This window comes from Lepidochelys kempii, chromosome 18 (genome assembly GCF_965140285.1).
Source record: "Lepidochelys kempii isolate rLepKem1 chromosome 18, rLepKem1.hap1, whole genome shotgun sequence".
In the NCBI taxonomy this organism is placed as follows: domain Eukaryota; kingdom Metazoa; phylum Chordata; order Testudines; family Cheloniidae; genus Lepidochelys; species Lepidochelys kempii.
Genome location: NC_136397.1, coordinates 7,603,972 through 7,624,546, shown reverse-complemented (window position 1 = coordinate 7,624,546; position 20,575 = coordinate 7,603,972). Strand labels below are relative to the sequence as shown.

Below are 20,575 nucleotides of genomic sequence, written 5' to 3'. Positions count from 1 at the left end.
TACCCGGTGAAGGGGCCGCAGGGCCAATCCGAGCCTCCCCACAGAGAAAAGGGCCCATTAGCGGCTGTGCCTGTCTGGAAGTTTAACGCCCTGACTTCACCTTCTTTAAAAGACAGACTTGTTTCTATGCTTAGAAAATGCAACGGATTTTAGCCATGCAGCAGCCCCAGGAGATCAGGTCCGCTTCTTCTCCAGTCAGATCGGGTGAATCAAGCAGAGCTGGGTTCTATTCCCAGATCTCCCAGTGGTGACCTAGGGGTTGTCCCTCCCCCTCTCTGGGCCTCAGTTTCCCCATCAGTACAACGGGGTTAATATTATCGGTCCATATTTGCAAGGCATGTTAGGAGCACAGTACAAGAGGTAATATTAGAACTGATTCATATTTTTGTTTCTAATCTGTCCCTCTTCTCCTAGTCACACGCGCTCTCTCTTACGTCGAGCCACATACGAGCCTGAAACATACAGATTTGCTGGGTGTCCCGTTTGCTCGGCTCCCGCACTCTGCACCTGTTTGCTTACAGACGTCCTACCTGTTGCTGAAAATCCAGTTAAGCCATTATTTTGAACAGGGGCAGGAATCATGGGGAAAAGAAGAAAAAAATAAATTATCAGGCAAGCGAACAGATGAGCCAGATCACCTTGGGTCCTCCGGCTACAAAACGGGAGCTAGAAGGAAAATCATTTTTTCTCTTAAAAAAAAAAATTAAATTGTGCAATAAAATAAAAACCCAACAACAATACGTAATGCTTATTGGGCAGTCTGCCATCCCTACATCTCAAAGCACTTTACAAAGAAGAGTCAATATCTTTGTGCCTGTTTTACAGCTGGGGAAACTGAGGCTGCAGGTCAGTAGCACAGCTGGGAATTACCACCAGGACTTCCGACTCCCAGTGTGGTGCCCCATCCCCTGGATTTTGTTGCTGCATTTGCGACGGCGGTTACATGCATCAAAACCACCTCTGTGGCCCCAGAGAAGCCAAGCAAGGTTCCCGAGACCAAGAAGCCAGAGTTACCAAGCCTCAGACATGTAACCTTCATTTTCGGGTGCCTCCCATTCACATGGGGGGAAAAAGATTCCCAACTGCAGGGGCCAACCTGCTCCCAAAGAGATTTCCGTCAGTGGCACCAAGATCTGGTCCGCTGGTATTTCGAAGCTATTCTCAATTGTTTTCAAGTCTCTCCAGTGTTTATATCGTCCCAGCTTGGTGGAGCCTGGAATAAACTCAAGGGGTGACCCCGCCCCACCTCTCTGCTCATCTCATTATTAGTATTATTAAGTATTCTGTAAAAGGGGCCTTTTCCAAAGGCTCAGGCCCTGGAATGAACAAAGTTTACCATCTCCCCTAGCAACTGCTGCCTTAGCAACCAGGGATTCCTTCCATTCTTCTGCCCCGTTGCCACGGACACCAGGAATGTCGCTAGCCCAAAATGCTCCCTCCAAAGAAGATGAGAAACCCTGAGGGGGCTCGCGCCGCCCTGCCACAGCCCCTGCTCCCCCAGTTTCTGGGCTACAAGTGCGGAGATGCCGCCAGCCCCCATAATTTGGGGGTCTGGAATATAACGGTGCCGGGTTAGGCTGCACAATTCCCAACTGGCGTGCTGCCCCGGCCCTGCGGCACTCCGCTCTACCAGTCAGTGCCCCCTCGCCACTCTGCCCTTGGCCCCGGGGCTGACAGCAGGGGCCAGTTGGTGCCAGCTGTGCCGGTGATTTCACAACGGGGACACTAATCCACCAGGAAATGGACAGAGACCCATCACCGTCCGCAACTGCTGTAACACGGGCCACGGCAGCAGCACCAGCTGGGAGCACCTGCCAGTCACCACCAACCAGGACGACACTTGAAACAGTGACTGAGAAAGGCAACATGTTCCTCCAGGGATGGGCTGGGCTAGCAAAGAGGAAGGTTGCCTCGCAGATCAGGCACAGGACTGGGACTCAGAAGACCTGCATTCTGTTCCCGGCTCAGCCACCGGCCTGCTGGGTAATCTTGGACAAGTCATGTCCCCCCTCCGTGCCTCAGTTTCCCCACCTGCACAAAGGGGATAATGATCCTGACTTCATGGTTTGAGATCTACTGATGACAAGCACTATCCCAGAGCTGTGGTTTATTAATTATTATTATTTCCATTTAGCATGCTAAATATAGACATGTAGCCTCAGCGGCACGAGGGGCTAGCTGCCCCAAGTCCATACCGATGGCCGCAGACAGGATCATTCTTGAGGCGGTGAGCCTAAGTCCCCTTCCCCACTCCAAACTTTCTCCCTTCTCCCACTGCCCCACACTTGGGAACAGCCTAATGCCACCCCTGTCCACTCCTTCAAACAACTCCCAACCTTCGGCTCCCGCAACCGCCCCTGGGTTGGGGTCTATACTGTGACCTACTCATGCAAACTCCTCTGCACCGCATGTTATTAGCTGGGTGCAGTTCAGCTGCCATACAGCACTACAGATGCTATCTACACACCCAAGAACAGATGCAACCACCACCCACCACCCTCCCACCCCTGGGGTCCAGAGCCCACCAAGGGGCTCTGACCTAAGTGCTTTTCACGGAGATTTGTTACTGCACTTGGAGAAATCCCTGCACAAAACCTCCATTCAAGCAGCCCGACGGGTGGGAGTTGGGAGTGGGAGGGTCCCTCTGGCCCAACTTCCCCCGCGGGGCCTTCGCTGCAGCCGGAGTCGCACAAAGGACGCGACTCCGAGCCTCCGTTATAGCTGCTGGTTTCAAATCAGATGCTCGGTGTCACTGGAAGGGCCTTTTCTGTGGTTTAACCACCGCAGCCCACCTGGCTGTGTCGGGCGCAGGTCAGTATCCCATCCCCAAGGTGAGTGCCAAGGACACCGACCGGCTGCTATCCCAATCATTAACCACCAGGCTGTTTATTTCCTCTGGGACAAGTCCCAGCAAGCCCCGGTCACATTCCCTGCAAGAACATGCCCAGACAGGCCCGTGATCCCGGCGTGGACAAGAACACACACAACTTCCCTCGGGATCAGCCAACCTGCGTATCCCACCAGGTCACTGCCCCAGACGGGCCGCTGTGCACAGGGTCCCCCGGCAGGGAAACACATTGCATTGTGCGCTGCCAGTTTTGGTTGGACATGTTCCTGGAGGTTTCATCACATGACATTAATCTTTAATGAAAGAATTATCTCTAATGCCTGGAGACTCCAGGGCAATCCTGGAGGGGTGGCAACTCTACACACATTCCGGGCTAAAGCCCAGGAGAGACGTGTCACCGCTCAGCCCCCGCAAGCATGTTCCCACCTTGGCACATCAATGCAAGAGAGCTGGGACTTTCCGCCCAGCAGGAGGTCGAGATCAGCCAGGCATGCAACTGCACGGGCCCCCCTAGCGAGGCAGGAGCAGCCAAGGCCGCTGCAACAATGTACAATGGTAGAGAAGCAACAACCAGGAGCCCTCTCTCCCCCCAGCACTTACAGGCCAGGGCTGAGTTGAAATGCTGCACAGACGCTCTACAAGCTAGAAACTCAGCTGCTGTATGCCCTGCGATCCAACTATCAGAACATGCTTCCCAGCCCTGCTGCAGTTCTTAATGTGGTGGCAAAGGAGCATCATTGCCTGAGGACAGCAGTTCCCTGGTTCCTAACCAGCTCTCAGCTGGTTTCAATGTGTTTATGAAGGGGAAGAGTTGGGTTTAACACCAAGCGAGCTGTTCTGAGCACGTCGGCTGGGGAAGAGTCTCGAAGCGATGCGGGTCCCCACACCAGGTCGCCAACCCCAAGAGACCAGAGCCAAACCAAATTGAACCTGGAAGATTTGCTTCCAAGCCAGAACACACAGGGCCCCATCCCCAGTGTATGGGCCTCCTCCACACACACCCTCCCAGCACAGAGGAGGAGGCTCCAAGCAGACCCCTGGAGGTGGGAAGGGCGGATGTTTCTTCAGACTCAGCTGCCCTGCTGCATCTCACTAAGGCCTAATGACTAGAGCTGGGCAATTAACTGATCGTTCAGTTCACTGCAAGTAATGCCAAAAAATGGGGGGATTTGAGTTATTTCGAGTCACCTGAAAAAACAAGATTTTTCTAAATTTTCAGCCAATCAAAAAGTTGGGAAAAAACGATTGTGGGTCGATCAAAGAAACATGGCAGCTCAACGTTGAGCATTAAGGGGGGATATGATAGAGGTCTATAAAATCACGACTGGTGTGGAGAAAGTAGATAAGGAAGTGTTATTTACTCTTTCTCATAACACAAGAACTAGGGGTCACCAAATGAAATTACTAGGCAGCAGGTTTAAAACAAACAAAAGGAAGTATTTCTTCACACGACTCACAGGCAACCTGTGGAACTCCTTGCCAGAGGATGTTGTGAAGGCCAAGACTATAACAGGGTTCAAAAAAAAGAACTAGATAAGTTCCTGGAGGATAGGTCCATTAATGGCTATTAGCCAGGATGAGCAGGGATGGTGTCCCTAGCCTCTGTTTGCCCCGAGCTGGGAATGAGAGACAAGGGATGGATCCCTTGATGATGACCTGTTCTGTTCATTCTCTCTGGGGCACCTGGCATTGGCCACTGTCAGCAGACAGGATACTGGGCTAGATGGACCGTTGGTCTGACTCAGTATGGCCGTTCTTATGTTCTTATTTTCCCTTTAATGTTTTTGTCATAAAATTCAAGGGCATTTCAAAGCGAAAAGTTGAAATGTTTTGTTTGGAAAACGTCAAAAGGAAATGTTCTGACATTTTTAGAATTTTTTTCAGTGTGTTCCTCCCCCGCCCACACTTCAAAACACTTTGGTGAAATCGACTGGAATCGGCGGAATGTTTCAGTCAACCTCACTCGTAACTCTTTTGGGGGGCAAAAAATGTTTTAAATGAAAAGTTTTGCCCAGCTCCAGTGACAACCTCCCCTCCCCACGCATTACAAAGCCCCATTTCTGGCACAAAGGACTTCTCCCTGAGCACACAGCACCTGCCTGAACACAGACCTGGGGGGCGGGGGAGGATCCACTCCCATCCGGACAGGCATGGCTTCCCACACCTACCCTCTCGCTGATGGCGTTGTATTTGATGGCCAACTCATCGCGCTCAGCCCGGCTCTGCGCCAGCAGGTCCTCAACACGGGACAGCTCCTGCTGCAGGATGCGGTTCTCCTCCTGGAGGGAGAGCAGTGACGACATCTCCCCAGGGCAGGCTGCTGTGGGGAGAAGAGCAAGAACCGTAGCAGAGCAGGGCAGGATGGGCATCAGCGCTCAGCTGGGGGGGCCCACCCCAGAGCCACAGGGAGGCAGCTGCCTGGAGAAGAAGCTGGCCCTGTGGTTCTCCTAGCAGGGGTTCAGATCGCCCCGGTTTAAGGTCTTGGTAACAGGCATGACATCAACAATACGAGTGACGCGGCCGCATGGGTGATCACGCACATTCCATGTGACGCACCCATCGGTGCCACAGAGTGAGGTGGGGCTAGCCCAGCCCTGTCCCCTTCCTGCCGAGCCCAGGGCAGCGTTGCAGCAGGGAGTTCCAAGGAGCCCTCAAACACAAGACTCCCAAGGCAGTGGCCAGTGGCGGCACGAGATGTAGAGGCCTTTGTGGTAAGACAGAGGCAGGACTGAATACAGAGGAGATACTTTACAGAGGCTGATGGATAGAGGCAGGGTCCAAGAGGTGGAGAAGAAAGTGGGGTCGGGGGCATTGGGGGGCGGATATCAACTGAGGTACAAGGCAGCCGTAGCTCCTAGCCCCTCCCTGGGCTGCATCGCTTTGCTGCCTAAATCAGCGACCACCTTTGGCAGTGGGCCACCAGCGCACAATCCCGGGCATTGAAAGGGTTAATCTGGCTGTCATGGGTGGCCCAGCTCTCCCCTGGCTTGGTGGGCCCCACAGCAAGGGAGGTTTTGTGCGGGGGGCCACAAAGCACCAGTTTTGCCCATGCGACATTCACCTCTGCATTGGGGATGGGGGATTTAGCAATGCAGCTGCCCTGCTTGGATCCAGAGGGATCACTGCAGGCTCGGGTCTAGTCTCTGCAAAGGCGGCTACATTCTACACCATCCAGCCTTGGTCCTGAGGCTCCTGGCAAGCTACCAGTGCAGCCATCAGGTGGGCACAGCCCGGCAAGGGCCAGGAGCCGAGAACCCACCGAGAAGCTGCTCCTTGGTGGCTGTGGTTTAGTGTGGCCGGGCAGAACCCACGTGCTGCCGCAGCACGAGGCTCAGCCCAGTAGGCTATGGCGGTGAGCAGGTTAGCCTGATGGACCCGGAGAGCGGCAGGGGGGCAGGACTGCCACAACCCTACCTGGGCTGTCCTGCTCCGACAGGTTCTCAGCGACGATCTCTCGGATCCGGGCGAGCAGGCGGGTGGGTGGCTTGTCCTCAGAGCTGCTCCGAATGGTAAAACTCTTCCCCTCCCCTGAGGTCAGCACGCTGCTCTCCAGCTTCTGTTGGGAGTGAACACAGCAGGCTGAGCGCGGGAGCCAGGCTAGTTCTCCCTACGGACAGGAGCTACCCCAGGAGACCTCCATAGCCCATACAGCCTCCTCCTGGCCCTTCGTGGCCCTGTGCACCTTGGCAAATCCCTTGAACTCACCCTGAACCTTCCTGGGACTGCAACTCTTGCTCCCCAGATGGTCATACTGGAAGGCAGCCTTGCGCTGCTCAGACACCAGTCAGTCAATCAAGACACAATGCCCGGCCGTCCACCCCTCCTAACCAGCTGTGACTGGGATACAGGTGACTCACTGTGGAGAGGCCAAAGACAGGAGCGTGGGATGCTCAAGACTTCGTCTAGCTGGATTGGACCGAGGTCCACAGAAACGTCACAGGCAAAGCCAGCATGGAACCAGGGGATTAGCATCCACCCTGCTGACCTGGGTTCAAATCCTGCAAGTCTGGCGGGTTTCACCCTATCCCATATCCAGCCCTGCTGCAAACTCACTGCACGCACCTGCTCAGGAGAGGGCCAAGCCTGCAAGTGGCCCAGGACGGAGGATTGGGGCAGAGATGAGGGAGGAGCAGCAAGAACAGTGGTGGGCATGGGGGAGTTTACACAGCCCCCGGCTACTCTACACGTCCTTTGCTTTGCTAAGAACAAAATTCACCCCAAACAGGAGAGGAAAGAAATGTCAGCAGGAGCTGGGAAAAGGAAATATTGGGGGGAGGGAGAGATTTAGCAGCCCCTAACCCCCAGATGCTAGTGTAAGAGATCAGTGCCCCAGCACCCCCATGATGGGACTCAGCCAGGGACAAATAAATAAACCGAATCCACTGGACTTTATGACATCCCACAAAAATCCCTGGCAACACCCTCATTTGCCTCATTTCATCCTCATTTGCTTAAACGTGGCAGCATTTTTCCCAGGGAGGATGAGAGCACCTCTGGGGTCCTGGTCACATCCTGCCTGTCCTGGGTTCAGATCACACGGGAGAAAGTCCACATCAGGCTCCTGGGTCATTTCCCCTTCACTTGTCACCACCAAGGCCGATGGATGGTTGTTTCAGATGCAACGGGACCAACCCCACCCTTCCCTGAGGGAGATTCACGGGGCCAGGCCAGACCTGATAGTCACTGGGGTCAGGCTGAGAATGAGAGGACAAGAGGATTTTTACAGTCAGCCCCAATCAAGTGGGCGCCAGATCCTAGCCTCCAGCTCCTGGCCCTGGGGAGAACAATCCTCACATCCCATCGCTCGCTCTCTAGTGCTGGGCTGACAACCCAGGAGGCTGAAGTCCTCAAGTAGGGCCTGATCTAAAGCCCGCAGAGGTTGATGGTGGGTCCTTCGCAGGCAGGGCAAGCTCCCACCGGGACACCATCCATTCAATCCTCGGCCTCACCACAGAGGCAAAGGGGGCTGGAGGTGAGAAAGGTTTTCGTGGGGCGTGGAAATCTGAGCACTAGGGACCTGGTCAGAGACCAACCCACTCGCTTTACACAGGCCACTGAACAGTCACCAGGATGGAAGCAACTTCCATCGCTCCTGGCAGTTCAGAACCCAAACCGAGAGCTTGGAGGCAAAAGGCTCCCGGTTCCATTACCAAGCCCCAGCCCCTCCACTTACCCCATGAGGAGCCTGGATTTGGACCCAAGCTACTCGGGGTGCAGCTCAGAGCTGTGACACCCCCAGAACCCAGGAATGGGCAAAGCACTTTGCAAACACTTTTGAGGTGCAAACTCCCCAAGAATCCCTTACAAACACGATCCTAATCTCTCCCTGCCCCACCACGCCCGTCCCCGCCAGGGCAATACGGACAGGCATCCTTTACCCGTTGGCTCATCTCACACCTGAGAGCTCTACGGTATCTTCCAGAGAGACTCTCCCCCTGGCCTGGAATGGCTTGCACTTGGAGTCGGACCCAGCCCTGCCTCCGAACCTGGTTCCTTGGCAGCTTTCATTTCAGGGGATAAAAATAGTGCCCTAATACATTGTGGTGACCTGCACAGGGGGTAGAAAAGTTGGGCTCATGCCCTTTTCTGCTTCTTTCCCATTCTACGATAGATAGACAGATAGATAGAGGCCTCTAAGGGGGCCCTCCCCGGCTGTTTTTGTAACAGACGTCGGAGTTCTTGTCCACCCCGTTCCCACTGGAGGACTCTGCAGCCAGCAGGAGAACTTTGAGGATGATGCGATTACAAGCTTGAAACCGGAGCAACGGATGTTTTTTTAAAAAAACACTCATATAACTCCAATGCTTGGCACATGTTTGGAAGACAAACACTCCAGGATGGATCAAAATACACCACCGCTCCTTTAATAGCTGGCTCATACATCTCCCACCCTGAGTCTCTAGGTGTCCAAGCAACAAGTGGGAAGGCAAGATATAATATTCCAGATATTGTATGGTTAAAAAAAGGGAGGGGGGGAGAAAACAACCTTTCAAACTTCACCTATACATCCTAAAAGCTGCATCAGCTTGGCAGGTCACCCTTAAAGCAACCAGGATTTTCAAGGAGGCCCTTCAGGACTGGCACATACACTGTTGCTACCCAAACAGTCAAGTATTTGGAATATACCAGGGCCCTGATTCACCTCTCGTTGGCCCCAGTATAAATCGGGTTTCAGAATAACAGCTGTATTAGTATAAATCGGGAGCAGCCCCACTGCAAGCAGTGTGAAACCGGTGTGAAACCCGAATCAGGCACTGGGTCCCCCAGCAATTTTCACTGGCACTGGGAGGTGTAAAACAGCTAAATAGCCACAGCAGGGAGAGCCGGAGCCCTGGGCAGAGAGGGGGAGTCGGCGCCTCACTTACAGGCTCCGCTTGCAAGACGAGGAACCGCGTTAATCCAGGACAGCCCTGGGGTCCCGCAGGCCGAGTTTCTGATCCGGAGTGAGACCAGAACCGGGCGCTCCCCCCTCCCCGCTAGTCACTGCCCCGGATCCTTTCAGCTCCGCGTCTGGACCAGTCCCTCGTAAAAGCGAAACCATCCCACCAACCTGGATCACCGCCTCCAGCTTCAGCTCGGCGTCCGCTGCGCGCTCGGGGGCGCTCATGGGGCGGGGGGGTCCCCCCGAGAGATCCGCGAGCCCCCCACCAGCCGGCCCAGCCCCTCTCCCCGGCTGCTAGCGGCTCAGGAGCGTCCCATCGCCGGCGGCCACCCGCGGGCTCTGCCCCGGGGACAGCGGCTGCTCCGCGCCCACGGCGCCACAACCGGGAATTGGGGCTTAGGATTAAGTCCCGCTCCCGCATGTGACCCACGGGCAGGGAGCCCCCCGGGCGGAGGGCAGGCGGCCTGGGAATCCCGCCCCTTCCTGCAGCTCTCGCTCCGGGACGTCCTCCCCCGGCTCGGGGTCCTAACGCTCCCCGGCCGCCTGCCGGCAGAGAGCGGCGAGGCGGGGCCCGCGCCGCGCACACCGGGGCGGGCTCCTGGGCCGGCCGGCGCCCGGGGCCGGGGCGTAGCGGGCCGGCTGTCGCCACCGCAGGAGCCCCGAGCGCTGGGGGAGAGAGCGGGGAAGTGGAGTCGACGTTTACTGGTGGCCCCCCAAGAACTTTGGGGAGACGAGGATAAAAGGGTGTTAAAACGTGCTAAGCGACACGTTTTAAAGCGGAGTGTGCATAGGGTGAAGGGTTATACTGAGGCCAAGAATTCAAGATTCAAACAGGGAGTGGACATTTCTATCCAGATGGAGAATCTGCAGTTGCTATTACTGACAAGGAAAACTTTGGAAGGGGTATTCAGCCTCGTGCTTCAGGGCTTAAGGCAATCTCTAACTATTAAAGAGCAGGATAAGACCCCGTGTGGAGGGCAGTTTACCCCACATCTGCCCCCTGAAGTGGGGGGTCTTGAACAGTGGCGGATTAGCCACTGGGCCAACGGGGCCCATGCCCAGGGGCCCCAGACAACTGGGGGGGGCGTAAAAATGGGATCCCAACCCACTCTGCACACCCACCCGGCACTTCTGCCAGGGAGCCGGGTCAGGGCACAGGGGCTTGCCCCACTCCGCCCGCCCGGCACTCCTGCCAGGGTGTGGGGGAAGCCCATCCCCGTTTCCCCAGCAGGAGCATGGGGGAGGGGGCAGGGGGACTGCAAGTGGAAGGGGTGGAAAGGGGCCCCCACTTGCTCTGGCCCAGGGCCCCACAAAACTGTAATCTGCCTCTGGTCTTGAACCTTCTTCTGAGGCATCTGATGCTGTCCACTATCAGAGGCAGGATATGGGGACAGACAGACTGATCCAGTCCAGCACCTGCTATCCCTCAGCATCCTGGAATCTCACAGACAGCTTGGGTCTGAAAGCACCTTCCTTTCAGTAGCTAGCAGGAAACACAGATTCAAATTATCAGACTCTTACTAGTCAAAGGCTGATGTGACAGATTCAGCCCCCAAGAAGGGTCCAGAAGAGAAATCACCCTGCTAGAAAACCCAGCTCCTCTCCCAGGCCTGAGAATTTTGCTGTAAATCACACTATGCTTAAAAAAGTACAGTACTCTCAAATGTGTTCATTAACTCCTCCCCTTTCTGTGCCCCCTGCCACTAAGGGGTGGGGAGAATCAGACGAATACTTTGCCCTTCTCTGGAGCCTTTTGCCCAGGAAAAGCCCAAGGCGCTTTACAGATGGTAATAAAGCTGCACAGCACCCCTGGCAGGTGGATTGTATTAGACCCATTTTACAAATAGGGAAACCGAGGCACAGAAAAACAAACGTGGTTGGTGGGAGAAGCTGGAAATGGAACTCAGTGAGTCCATCTCCCTGTCTCCTGTTCTACCCACTAAGCAACACTGTCTTGAATAAAGGCAGCTTCAACCTAGCAACCTGGTCTCCTGAGAAGCCAGAGGGATGGGCAGCAGGATTTACAACAACCGAAGCAACTGGCCCAAAAAGGCCATTATCCTGACCCAATCAGGTTAGACTGCGTCCTCTTGCCTACCGAGGCACAGTGCATCTAAGGGTATGTCTACACTGCACCGGGCAGTGTAACTGCAGCTCAGACAGGCATGCCAGCGCTAATCCTGCTAGCACAACGGAGAATAGCAGGGGAGACGCAGCAGCACGGACCCGCTGTACCTGGGGCTCCCGCTGGGCTTGCCCAGGCCGAGCTGAAGCCCGGGCCACCACATCTTCACTGATTTCTTTAGCCGTATTCCTAATGGGCATGCCTCCCCGAGCTGCACTCCCACCTCCGACTGCAGGGTAGGCGTACCCAAAGACACAGGATTCACACGGTCTTTCTGGGCTCGCAGCTGGGACCCCGATTTTACACTTCTCAGCTGTCTCTGGCACAAGCATTTTTAGAAGAATTTCCCACTGCTGCACTAGTGCTGGGGCAGCTCTGCTGGTGCTAGCGATCGTGCAAACCCCAGCAGGGGCCTGTCACTGGTGTTACCACCACTGCCTCAGCTCACCTGCCCTCCAAGGGGACATCTCTGGTGTCACCAGCATCATCCTCCGCAGGCAAACCAGGGCGCACTAGGACCCAAGAGTAGCCTGGCTTTGGAGGGGGGGAAGGGGGGGATCAAGCCAATGGGGGAGAGGGATGGTGCTTCACCCAACCCCTAAGCAACCATCACTATGACAACTTCAAACCTCCATTCCTGTGGTAATACAAATGTGGGCAAACTCCAATGCTGAAGAATCCCGCCTTTTCAGACCTTGATCCGGCTAAAGCAGAAGAGAGGCCCTTTGATTTCAGTTTTTACTTTGCTAAACTTTCCTGGTAACTTATCAGTATTTATTAGTAGGGGGGAGGGATAGCTCATTCGTTTGAGCACTGGCCTGCTAAACCCAGGGTTGTGAGTTCAATCCTTGAGGGGGCCATTTAGGAATCTGGGGCAAAAATTGGGGTTTGGTCCTGCTTTGGGGGTTGGACTAGATGACCTCCTATGATTCTATTACAAAAATTAAACAGCGGGTGAAAATCAGTGCAAAAAATTAACAATTTTCAGGATAAAGATCAGATTTACTATCAGGAGAGGGGAGGACAGTAAAAAAGCAACTAATAGAAAAAAGTAAAAGTATTGAAAGTCAAAGCAGTTTAATATTGTGGTTTACTTCACAAATTGGACATGAACCGTATTTACACACATGCACACCCATGCGTGCATCTTCCACTACATTGCCTTATTTTAACAGACAGCCTCGTTTCTAACACTTCGACTGACTTCTTATTAACATAAATGCTCCCACCTAATGGAGTGATTAGATTTCCTTACCATAATCAGTATTTTCATGTACCCAAGTGGTCCCAAATTTGGCTGTAAATCAGTAAAAATGGAACAACCGCTTTTGTGAAACCTGGAAATGTTTCCATAAAAAAAGAGTAACTGAAAATGAAAGGCCCTAAGTAGAAGCAAAGGTTGGAAGAGCCCAGTGTTCCCCACCAGGCCATCTGTAGAGAGGTTAGGTTGGTAAGAATCCTTCCCAAACATAAAAGTATTTTCATCTTAAAATCAGCCTGTAAACTAAGAGAATCTCATACAAATAAACTGAGAATGAATGAGGTAGAAATTAACAGCTGCAGCTAAGCCCAGAAATCCTGCTGTCTCTGCTTGTCAGCATGTCTACACTAGAAACACCCTTTTCGGACACTGTTGTTAGCACTACCTATGTTGCCATGCTCTATACGTAGGTGTTCCTTTAGAAACTCCTACGACAGACAGACTGGTTCTGGAGCTGACTGCTCAGATCTCAAACACCCCAGATTTCATGGGAGAAATGGCAGACACTGGATTCAAACCCCCCAAAGGCTGTCCCGCCAGGTACTTTGATCCTAAATCAGATCTCAGGGCAGAAGAACCCTGATTTCTAGGTCCAATTGGCTCCCAGTCCAAGAGGGTGGAAAGCTCACGAGCCAGCAAAACTTCTGCCATTTGAGGGATGTGGATGATGGGCTCTTCAAAGCCACAGGATTTTCTCCCCCAGAGTCCCATCCTTACACAATGAAAGGCTCAGGTGAGCCTCCGGCTGAGTCCCACTGAAAGTCAATAAGGGCAGCAGGGCTAGAACTCTGCATGAGCAGACACAACCAGCCAGACAAACTGGGCAGAGCCAGGCCACTGTAGCCTCGATGCTTCCCACATCCGTGGAAGGGGGGTTTCTGTGGATGCAGTTAATCCACCTCTCCAAGAGGTGGTAATTCAGCTGACTGAGGAATCCTTCCATTGACCTACCTGCATCTTTAGTGGGAGTTAGGTCGACTTCACTATGGCGCAAAATTTTTTCCAGCCCTGAGCAACGTAGCTTGGTCGATCTGTTTTAAGATGTAGACCAGGCCTCAGTAACATGACCCGTGTGACATGACGATGAAATGTGGCCTCAGCTCGACCACCCTTATTATTATATTACAGTGGTGCCCAGATCAGGATCAGGGCCATATAGTACAGTGTACTGTACAAACAACATCAAGTCCCTAAACCAATGAGCTTGCAGCGTAATGCCCTGATCCTGCCCTAAAAATCAGGCAAGTGAGCCCTGGTGGTCACGCAGAACCACTCTGAGGCACCCGGGTGAGCAAATTGCAAGGTCAGGGCTCAATTTCAGACAAGATGCAGTAAGTGCCTAAGGCAGAGAGAGGGGTGCTCAGTTTACAAAGGGAAAACAATATTTTCCCCTAACTGCCACCCCTGCAGAATCACCCCAGACTCACAGTCAAGCTTGCCTCTCCTTCTCAGACATCACCAGGCATAGAGCTCCACCAGGTCACGTTCTGCCTTCCCCGACAGCTGTGCCAGGCCCACTGCTTTCAGTGGGGTTGTGCAAGTGTAACTGACCGGAACTTAGCAAACAACACACAAGGAATAATAGAGTCCAACTCCCCCCTCTGCCAGCCGCGTTGGCTCCTACAGGGAAACGGGAGTAAAAACTTATGTGAGGGTCTAACAAGTGGCGCAGTGATGCTGAGATGCCCCTGGGGCCAATTGAATGGGGGCCACTTGCCCAGATTCACTTTTTAGAGGAGACCCACATTGCAAACAAGGGTTGTGCTCTCAAGGTAACCAAACCAGAAGCCAGCGACTTAAAGCCCCACATAGATCAAGTACAGGTGTCACAGACCTATCCCTACCCCAACCCTTCTGCTGGCTTGACCTCAGCGCCTCTTCCCACAGGGGGCTTTGCGGACGTCCCTTGGGTTTACAGGCAGCACGGCTGACTCTCGACCACGTAAAACCAGCCCTGCTGACCTGAGGCGGGGATGCTCATGATATTGTGAGCTGACCCTGCAGGGCAGCCGTGCAGGCCTGAACCAGGGTGATTCTGGATCTGGATCCTTCCCGTGCTGTCCAAGGTAGGTTAGGGAACCCCCAAGGCCCCCCCCCATCCCTGCCTGCTCTGAGTTACTCTTTGCAAGTCCCCTCTGCTGGTAAGAAGCAGTGCAACAATTGAGCGTCACCCAAATAAACAAAAGCACCAGCAGCAGATGGCTCAGCAGTGAGATGGGTTTACGCAGAACAGACATCATGAAAGGAGGGAGCAGGGGGATTAAGGCAGGAGGCTTGGGATCGAGGCAGCCAAGAGTATCTGACTGGAACTGGGGAGGGTGGGGGCAAGGTCATGGGAGCTGAAAGATTGATGGGGAAGGAGACTGGGTTTGGTAAATCTGGACCCTTTGTAGTTTTGATCCAGACCCCAGCCGTGCTCTGGCCGGGTGATTACTGCTCAGTCTGTGCAAATATACTCCCTCTGTGCAGGCCTCCCCGCCTTCCGGTACCAGAATAGTTCACGACTGCAGTAACGCGCCCGAAGAAGCAGCATTAAGCTGGATGCTCACAGGCCTCAGGTGTAAAGGGCCGTAATTTGGGATAGCAGCAAGCTTTTGGGGGACTGTTTTTTTGTCCTGCATGTGTGCTCTCCAGCAGTGTAGCCTGGGGGCTAGAGCAGTGGCATGGGGCCTAGGAGACTTTGGTTCTGGTCCCAGTTCTGCCACTGGTCCGCTGAGTGATCTTGAGCAAGTCATGTCCCTGCTCTGTGCCTCAGATTCCCCTTCTGTGACATGGGGCTAATGATACTGAATCTTTGCAAAATGCTTAGAGATCTGCTGAGGAACAGCACCTAGCCCAGTGGCTTGGGATCCCACCAGGCTGCCAGAAGATGTCACAGATAACAACAATGCCAGGTGCGTGTTGCTAATTCTATGATTTAACCTTTCGGCTGCAAGAGTCCATCAATAAATCGATTCTCCCGACCCTGCGATGGGAGCCTTAGCTGTGATGGGAGGGGGAGGCGGGGAAGTCAATATCTTTTATTGGACCAGCTTCTGTTGGTGAAAGAGACAAGCGTGTGAGCCACACGGAGCTCTTGAGGAGCATTTCTGCCTGGATGTGCGAGATGCCAGGCGTGCCACTGAGACGGGCGGCAAGACCATTAGCGCCCTGTTGGTCACGAGGAACCTTGTGTTCAGCACCAGAGCCCCCCCGCAGTTGCAGAGTGTTGTATTTACGTGGCATGGGGGGAGCAAGCTAGGGAGGAGCCAGCAGAGCAGAGAAGAAGAAGGAGGGTTACAGGGTTACCAGTGGCAGGGCCAAACACAGCTGCCCCCTGCAGGGGTCTGGTCCTGCCCTTCCCCCTTCACAGATAGAGCCAGGGGGCCTCCTCCCACCACAACCCCCAGAGAGGGGGGAGACCTGCCCCTGGACACCCCACACAAATAGGGGTGCTCTGCCCTGCTGCCCCCACAATACCCCTGGGGCAGGGTCTCCACACATGCTCCATTAGTGAGATCTCCCTCCTTCCATGTCCCACCTCACTGGGATGCCTTGGCCCCATCCCACCCCTGCATCTGTCCCCGAATGCACTCCACATTCTCCCTTCCCAAAACTAAGGGGGTGAAGCCCTCAGGGTCTCCCCACCACCCCAGAATGCTCCCAGTCCAGGCCACTCTTGTTTTCATGGGGTCCTGCCCCATATACCCATCCTCCTGGCTCTGTGCACCAATGGCCCCTACACATGCATGGAGGACTTGACTCCTCTAAGCCAGTTTGGCCCTTTGGTACCACAGCGATGCATGTCCCGTAAAAAAACCTACAGTAGAATGAGGCCAGGCTGTGTACTGGAATCTTCAACCGGGTCCAATTTACATGCACAGGGATCGGGGCCACCCTGCATCCACCAGCACCCTGGTTCCGCACCAGCTCCAGGCTCATCCAGAGTGCACCGAAAGCCCAATCCGTGCCTGGGTTGAACAGCAGAAGTGCACATGCTATTATGAAACTGTTGCCATCTAGCATAGATTTCACCAGGGCTACTGTTGGCTTCCTTTAGTAGCCTGCTTAGCCCCCCCCATCTGCACTAGTCAGTTTCACTAATTTGGCTACCAGTCCCTCAATATCTTCTGTTGTGTTTGGCCCGCACATGCTTCAGATTATTATATATTATTTGTATTATCCCAATGCCTAGGAACCCAAGTCACAGACCAGAACCTCAGGGTGGAGGATCTGTACAAAGTTTCTGCCTCAGAGAGCTGACAATCTAAGCATAAGTCAAGAGACAAACAGCTGGATACAGACAGACTGGGGAAGTACAAGGAACCAGTGTGATAGCTGTTACTCAGAGCAGGGGTTCTCAACGTTTTCTTTTCGAGGCCCCCCCAGGGTGCTATAAAAACTCCATGGCCCACCTGTGCCTCAACTACTGTCAGGGCCAGCGTTAGGGGGCAGGAAGCAGGGCAGTTGCTTGTGGGGGGGGGGACACAACCACGCCACAGGGGGCCCTGCAAAGCTAAATTGCTCAGGCTTTGGCTTCAGCTCAGAATGGTGGAGCTTGGAGCCCTGGGCTTCAGCCCCAGGCGGTGGGGCGGCAGCTTTCTGCCCTGGGCCCCAGCAAGTCTAATGCCAGCCCTGCTTGGCAGACCCCCCTGAAACCCACTTGCAGTCCCCGGGGGCCCCAGACCTCTGGTGGAGAACCACTGATCTAAATCATTGATGACGATCTAGAACAGAACCAGACCCAGAACTGATCCTTATGGGACGCCACTCAATATGCCCTTCCAGCATGACTGTGAACCACTCTCCGGGAACAGTTTCCCAACCAGTTATGCACCCACCTTATAGTAGCTCCATCTAGTACTCCATGGAACTTTCTATGTACTTACTTTCCTCAGCATTAAACAAAGCTTACACGTATCCATGAAATTCAATACCTTCTCACCAGATAACTTGATCACCATAGCTTGAAAGGCCTCAGTAACCGGACTACACTAGGGCTGGAGGTTGGCCGTGCCCGTTACTTTGCCGTTTTAAAGCTGTTAAATCCTCCTGAGCTTGTGTCGCCACGTAAGTCTTGTCTCCCGTGCTTGGCAAACTGCTCCGAGCATCACACACAAGGCAGATATTAGCAGCTGGGTTTGACAAAGCACTGGGCCATTCCTACTTAACTGTATCCTTCCCCTCGAAGGAGCCCAGGAGACCTGCCAGACTTCCGGGCATTTCCCCCCGTTTGGTGAGATCACTACAGCTCGTGGAACTGTTCGTTACAAACAATGTGTTTGAGGAATGCAACCATTTTTTCTGCTTGTTACTTTTCTGTTTGCATCGCTTTACAAATGTGTTTGCCATGAAAGCTATTTAACTAATAGCTTTTACAAACACCTAGAAGCTACAGAAGCTTTGGAGGAACTGTTCGGCTGCTCATTTGATATTCAGCTATTTGAGCTGTATGATTGGTCAGCAAAGGCACATGGTAATTTCTGTCCCTCTGATTGGATAACAGCTTTCATTTATCATCTACATTTCCCTTCCACTCCAAACAAGTTTAGTTTCTTGATTAAAGGCATCTCAATGACATGCCCTGAATTCAGAGCTCTGAAACATTTTACAGCAATAAAACTCTCCAGCAAGGTATTAAGATTTTGCATACAAACAATGCTTTTCATTTGTAGATCTCAAAGCACTTTACAAAGCAGGGTCAATGTAAGTGTTATCTATATTATACATAGGGGGTAACTAGAGCACAGAGAGGTGTAGAAACATGACCATGGTTATATAGCCAGTCAGTTGCAAGGTTGTTATAAAAATGTAAACGGTCAGTATTCGCCCTAAAGGATTTGAGAGAACTTAAATGATATACAGGAATCATTTTACATGGGGCAAAAATGCAGCCACCTTTGGGGTGGAATGTGGCAGATGTTCGACAGTCCACATTAACACTATAAAACAGTATAGGAAAGGAAATTTATAATGGTTTCTTCCCTGGAAGATTTAAAGAGATGGAATGTACTTAAAGGGACACCCGCTTGAATTTCTTTGAAATTCACTAGCTTTTTTTTTAAGCAGGATCCTTATAAAGAAAAACTGGAAGGTTTTAATCTGTTTTCAAAAAGTGCATCAGTGCCTTTTTCTACTCCTCAGCTGATTCTCTGTCCAGGAAGGGAGAGCGCCAAGGCCTGAGAATAACACTATTAAAGATGCTCAGGCCCCACTCCTATCCTCTCCCCACTTCCCCAAAACCGTCTGGTGGCCTCTTCAGCATCAGCATGGAAGAAATGCAGAGCCCAGCATTAACATGGGATCTGCAAAAGAGTCCCCTAGCTCCGCCACAAGTTCTCGCTGCCACTGTTCCTAGCCCCCTGCATGGAGCTTGGAAAGTAAAGAAGGAGCTTCTCTTAGCCATTGCCCTGACTCGATGGAGAAGGAACTGTCCTGCCCCCAAACTCAAACTGCAGCAGCTCTGGTGCTATATTTCTTGGCCAACACCCAGCTGGGGAAGAGCATGCCGGTGACCCCGTTTCCCTGCCCCAAACAGTTTACAGTCTACATAAATTTGTTCTAATTTAAGCCCTGATCCCACAATCCCAGACCTGTGCTAGTGGACACAATCCCAGGATGTGGCAACAGAAACCAAAAGTGACATAAAAATGCTCCATGCATGAGACAGGAAGCGAAATTAACGATTAATCAACCAGTGAAACCGGCTAGGCATGAAGCACTGCCTCCAAAGAGAGAGAAATCTTGAAGCGTTGGCTCGAAGCTTGTTCACTTCTAGCCATCAGGTGATACCTGAGAACAATACACGACCCATTCTCAGACAAAACGGGGCCCAGGTTAACCATGTTAGAATTTGGCCAGGACACAAGCGCTAATGAGCATAACTCCCGCCAAAAAAAAGAAAGAAAGAAAGAAAATAGCGTCTCTGGCTTTTTAATGACAGGTTTCAGAGGGGCAGCCGTGTTAGCCTGTATCAGCAAAAACCACGAGGAGCCCTTGTGGCACCTTAGAGACGAACACATTTATTTGGGCAGAAGAGAAGTGGGCTCTAGCCCACAAAAGCTCGTCTCTAAGGTGCCACAAGGACTCCTCGTTGTTTGGGCTTTTTAATAGCAGCATCTCATGTGTAAAGCCCCCTACGACTGGGCCAGCAGTAACTCAAAGGGAAGAGCACCACCTAGAGAATCGCCAGGGTTGTGCCTTGAAGGTCTCTCAGCCAACTGCTGACCCAAGCCTGGCTCTGCTTAGTTTGAGTGATCGCACAGTACCCCAGCACCAGGTGGTATGGCTTCAGACTGGGAGAGCTCTACCCAGGGAGAACCTCAGCTTGCTTTGCCTTGGCTAGCAGACGGCATGACCGTTGGCCAACAGCAGTGCGACCAACAAGTGCTAGTGACTGTGAAAACGAGGGTGCGTAGACCAAGCGCACACAGGGGTCTTCAACCTGATAGCATGAAACTCATCCCCATCTCCACTGCTGCTTACACCATTGCTGGTGGAATACAGGTTCAGCCGCATGAAATGCTGTAGTGTAAACGCACCCTCTGTGTACCGAACAAAGATGGATTTTGGCTCGGGATAAAACTGTATTTTGATTTTATTTTAGAAATTGCTGGAGGTGTTTGGCCAGGGAGACATTTCTGTGCAGCAGCCAAAAAATCATGCACCGATAAAATCCTTGCTCTTGCTGAAAAGGCCTCCGTCTATGCCCGGGCTACACCTGACCTTCCAAGAGTCCGAACCGTCACGTGGTACAACTCCGGGACGTTTGTACGCACCGTTCACACATTGTCGCCTTTGGATTTCACAAAGGGAGATTGACACCCTGACCAGGTTTCCTTCTGCAGAGAGGGGTTGGATCCACTCTCCTTCCCAGCGTTATGTTTAGCTGGTGGGGTGACCCAGCAGACAACAGGCCAGTTGCAGTTAGCAAGGTCTGAGAAGCGTTAATAACAAGACATCAAACGGCTGCAGCAGGAA

The 20,575-nt window shown here is 52.9% G+C and overlaps 1 protein-coding gene across 8 annotated transcripts in view; it reads right to left on the bottom strand.

The window, feature by feature from the left end:
• Positions 1 to 20,575, bottom strand: part of CROCC (ciliary rootlet coiled-coil, rootletin) — a 78,664-nt gene that overhangs the window by 55,379 nt on the left and 2,710 nt on the right. For 2 of the 8 annotated variants that reach the window (XM_073316699.2, XM_073316700.1), the window contains exons 1-3: positions 9,399 to 9,756; positions 6,263 to 6,404; positions 5,017 to 5,168 (exon numbers count right to left, since the gene is read on the bottom strand). In XM_073316699.2, the coding sequence (XP_073172800.1) occupies positions 5,017 to 5,168; positions 6,263 to 6,404; positions 9,399 to 9,455 (351 nt within the window). In that variant the 5' untranslated portion in view covers positions 9,456 to 9,756. Of the gene's footprint in view, positions 1 to 5,016; positions 5,169 to 6,262; positions 6,405 to 7,339; positions 7,543 to 9,398; positions 9,757 to 20,575 lie in introns of those variants that run through there. The other 6 variants (XM_073316691.2, XM_073316694.2, XM_073316697.1 and 3 more) reach the window with 5 other exon arrangements.